This window comes from Nerophis ophidion, linkage group LG17 (genome assembly GCF_033978795.1).
Source record: "Nerophis ophidion isolate RoL-2023_Sa linkage group LG17, RoL_Noph_v1.0, whole genome shotgun sequence".
In the NCBI taxonomy this organism is placed as follows: Eukaryota; Metazoa; Chordata; class Actinopteri; order Syngnathiformes; family Syngnathidae; genus Nerophis; species Nerophis ophidion.
The window spans coordinates 35286741-35291241 of record NC_084627.1 but is presented as its reverse complement, the minus strand read 5'-3'; the positions used below and the strand labels follow the sequence as shown (position 1 = coordinate 35291241).

The following is a 4501-nucleotide window of genomic DNA, read 5'->3' as shown; positions in this document are numbered from 1 at the left end:
CAGTTGTAAACAGATAGCATTCTGGTTAGAATGTTTCTAACTCCTGTTAGTTGTTGGAGGCTAAATTGTAGAGTCTTTCAAAAAGGTTGAAAGGACGGTGTTGTATGTGGGAGACAGGTGGTGTCTCAGACCACCTCCTCTGTTCAGGGATGGTTTTTATTTGTTGTGTTTCTTGTTCTACTCTGCTCCCCCTCCATGGGCTACTAAAACCTTCCCCTTCCTCCTTCCAAGACTCGTACAAGAACATCCATGATTGGTTGTTTACTATGATGAGTCACAATTGGTTAGGGACAGCCCAATCAGAGGCAAGATAGGGCCGGTCATCGAACCAGGAAGGGAAATCACAAAGCGGCTGGCCGCAAATGTAGTTTTTTTTATCTGAGTTTGATAGATTTTGTATTATTTGCACAGCTATGTTATTGCCTCCCGCTACCCCAAAGGGAATAAGCGGTTGGAAATGGACGGCTGGATGGATGGATTTTATTTATTTTGCTTAGAAATAACTTTTTCTATTTCATTTTATGTCATGTAATTCTGTGCTACTTAAACAGTTTATTTTCTGTGCTGTTAATACCCACCTCGACTAACTGGGTCAATAAAAGTGCCACTGACTGTTTACAGTACACTTGTCATTCACTGCAATTTCACTGAAAATCACTCAAAAATTAATATTTTTGTGTATGTAATGTAGACTGTCACCAAAAAAGATATATATCGAATATCGAGTTTAAGTAAAAATATATCGAGATATACCGTATTTCTCGGACTATAAGTCGCAGTTTTTTTCATAGTTTGGCCGGGGGTGGGACTTATACTCAGGAGCGACTTATGCGTGAAATTGTTAACACATTACTGTAAAATATGAAATAATATTATTTAGCTCATTCACGTAAGCGACTAGACCAGGGGTCGGCAACCGCGGCTCAGGAGCCGCATGTGGCTCTTTGATCCCTTCGATGTGGCTCAGCTGCATACTTGCCGACCCCCCCAATTTTTCCAGGAGGATTCCGGAATTCAGTGCCTCTCCCAGAATTCAACCGGGACTAACATTCTCCGATTTTCACCTGGACAACAGAATTCAGGGCGTGCCATGACGGCAATGCTTTTAACGTCCTCTAAAACATGTCGTAGCCCCAGCTTTTACACCAAACTTTCTGCGTACCGGTCGGTCGCATGTAGTATGCGGCTTCTATCAACACACGTAAGTTACTGCAAGACATACTTAGTCAAAAGCTATACAGGTTACACTGAGGGTTTTGATATAAACAACTTTAACACTCATACTAATATGCGCCACATTGTGAACCCACACCAAATAAGAATGACAAACACATTTCGGGAGAACATCCGCACTGTAACACAACATAAACACAACAGAACAAATACCCAGAATCCCATGCATCCCTAACTCTTCCGGGCTACATTATACACCCCCGCTAGCACCAAACCCCGTCCACCTCAACCGACGCACGGAGGGGGGCGGGGGTAGTTAACTATTCTTTATTTATTTTAAATTGCCTTTCAAATGTCTATTATTGGTATTGGATTTTATCAAATAAATTTCCCCCAAAAATGCGACTTATACTACGAAAAATACGGTATATCGAATATCGTGTTCAAGTAAAAACATATCTGAGATTTACTATTTCGTCCATATCGCCCTACTGTGTCCTATTCTGCAGTCTTGTCACACTGTCCGATGACAACAAATTGTATTTGTGTTCAGTTTCTTCCACGTCCTCGCCCTGAACATATTGATTGTTGGAGCTGGTGTCCTGATGGCAAAGTTCTATCCCAATATTGGATCCATTATTCGGTATGTTTGGAATTATGTATCTAGTTTTACCTTTTAAAAATCTTTCAGACCGGACTCCTTTTGGTGTCTGTTCTCATGCTAACCCTCTCGGCCCCTCCCAGGTTTTCTGGAGCAACGTGCGGCTTGGCTCTCGTGTTTGTCTTCCCCTCCCTGGTCCACATGATCTCCCAGAGACGACAGGGCACCCTTCGCTGGCCGTCTGCCGTTTTCCACAGTTGTCTGATCCTGTTGGGTTTGGCCAACCTGGTGGCTCAGTTTTTCATGTAGAGTCTTGAGATTTCTGATCGATGGTGGACAACAAAAAAAATACTATAATTCATGATGATGTTTACAGCCGCCTATAAAATAAATGACATCATCCACCAGGAATCCAATGACTTAATTCTGTTATCTCCTGCTGTGTTTCTGCCTAGCAGCCAGGAAGATTTTGGTGATAAAATGTTACTTGGTGGTAACTTAAGACGTGTGATAATTCTTGCCCAGACTAGACTGAGGGACTCAGACTTGGTATTTTATGTTTTAACTTTTTGTCTCTTGACGTGGGGAATATCAGCTTTAAAGGCCTACGGAAATGAGATTTTCTTATTTAAACGGGGATAGCAGGTCCATTCTATGTGTCATACTTGATCATTTCGCGATATTGCCATATTTTTGCTGAAAGGATTTAGTAGAAAACATTGACGATAAAGTTTGCAACTTTCAGTCGCTAATAGAAAAGCCCTTGCCTTTACCGGAAGTATGTGCGCGTGACGTCATGAGTTGCAGGGCTCCTCACATATTCAGATTGTTTTTAATGGGAGTCACCAGCAGTAAGAGCAATTCGGACTGAGAAAGCGACAATTTCCCCATTAATTTGAGCGAGGATGAAAGATTCGTGAATTAAGATATTGATAGTGAAGGACTAGAAAAGAAAAAAAAAAAAGCGACTGCTCCGGGCGGCGGAAGTGTGAGCATTTCAGATGTAATTAGACACATTTACTAGGATAATTCTGGAAGATCACTTATCTGCTTATTGTTTTAATAGTGTTTTAGTGAGATTTTAAAGATTGTAAAGACATACCTCGAGGTCGGATGGCTGCGGTGAACTCGCAGTGTCTCAGAGAGAAGCCGAGGAGCCAAGCTCACAGCTGCCTTTTTTGACAACTGTTGCAGGACGACAAATAATCCACTGATGTCTCCGTTAAGATATATATATCACAATTTCCCCATCCAAAAACATGCTGGTTGACGTAGAGAAAACATGTTCGCTTGACCGCTCTGTGTTAAAGCTTCACAACAAACAAAGAAACACCGGCTGTGTCTCGGTGCTAAAGGCAGCTGCAATCAACTGCTTTTCACCAACAGCATTGTTCTTTATAGTCTCCATTATTAAATGTACAAATTGCAAAAGATTCAGCAACACAGATGTCCAAAATTCTGTGTAATTATGCAATTAAAGCAGAAGACTTTTAGCCACTAGTGGTGCAGCGCTAATATTTCCGAACAGTCTGTGACATCACGCACACGCGTCATCATTCCGCGACGTTTTCAACAAGAAACTTGCAGGAAATTTAAAATTGCAATTTAGTAAACTAAGAAGGCCGTATTGGCATGTGTTGCAATGTTAATATTTCATCGTTGATATATAAACTATCAGACTGCGTGGTCGGAAGGAGTGGGTTTCAGTAGGCCTTTAAGGGAAGTGTATTTCAACAGTTAATGTAGTTCCATAAAATCAATGTGTTGAATGTGTGGCTTCATAGTTGTATTTTATGATCTTTATGGAGGTTTCCCTCACTGATTACAGGGAATTATTTTTACTAATTTGGCTACTTGGGGAAAGTAATTTTTTGCACAAACTGTCACAATCTTTTAATTTCAGAAATCATGTTGATTTGCATTGGATTTATTATTTAAACTAAGTTTTAATGTTTACATTTTTCATTCTGTACTATTGAAATTCATAAAGGGAAAAACGGAACGGAATTGAAAATAAATCCTATCAATTAAAAAATGTGTAGTGTTTTCTGTCCAAAAAAAAAAAAAAGTCAAATAATAGATCATCACTTGATGGTACGTGGACTCCGACTTAAACAAGTTGAAAAACCTATTCGGGTGTTACCATTTAGTGGTCAATTGTACGGAATATGTACTGTACTGTGCAATCTACTAATAAAATTTTCAATCAATCAATAAATAATATTTCTACTGTCGTCTGTCTATAATGGATAATAATGAAAGTATTTTTTGTTCAAAACTTTATTGAAATCTTTTTCAATGAAACGCAGTAAATAAAAAACAATAGTGATGTTACCAAGAACATCTATGCCCTAAATCAGGTGTCGGCAACCCAAAACGTTGAAAAAGCCATACTGGACCAAAAATACAAAAAAACAAATCTGTCTGGAGCCGCAAAATTATTTTGTGTCGCAGGCTAACCCATATCTTTGTTGACAGGCATGGAGGCTTTCTCAGAGGGTGAAATAACTCCTGGAAATTACTGGCCAAAGGTATAGATGTGTGTGTGCAAGTTAAAGGAAACAGCAGGCTGTCTTCTAATGGATTTATTACCAACTTTGCAAGCTGGCTAATGTTTGCTGTTGTCTGGAACAACATGGCGCACAAACAACCAACTAGGAGAAATACAGCCAATATTACATACAGGTAATGTGTCATGTGACATACAAATATACATTAAATATAAAG

General features: G+C 39.5%; 1 protein-coding gene across 2 annotated transcripts in view; it reads left to right on the top strand.

Annotated features, from left to right (window-relative positions):
* The window catches only part of slc38a9 (solute carrier family 38 member 9), a 48383-nt gene extending 44388 nt beyond the window's left edge, over positions 1-3995 (top strand). For both annotated transcript variants that reach the window (XM_061876834.1, XM_061876833.1), the window contains exons 15-16: positions 1727-1816; positions 1918-3995. In XM_061876834.1, the coding sequence (XP_061732818.1) occupies positions 1727-1816; positions 1918-2083 (256 nt within the window). In that variant the 3' untranslated portion in view covers positions 2084-3995. The remainder of the gene's footprint in view (positions 1-1726; positions 1817-1917) is intronic.
* The last annotated feature ends 506 nt before the right edge of the window (positions 3996-4501 follow it).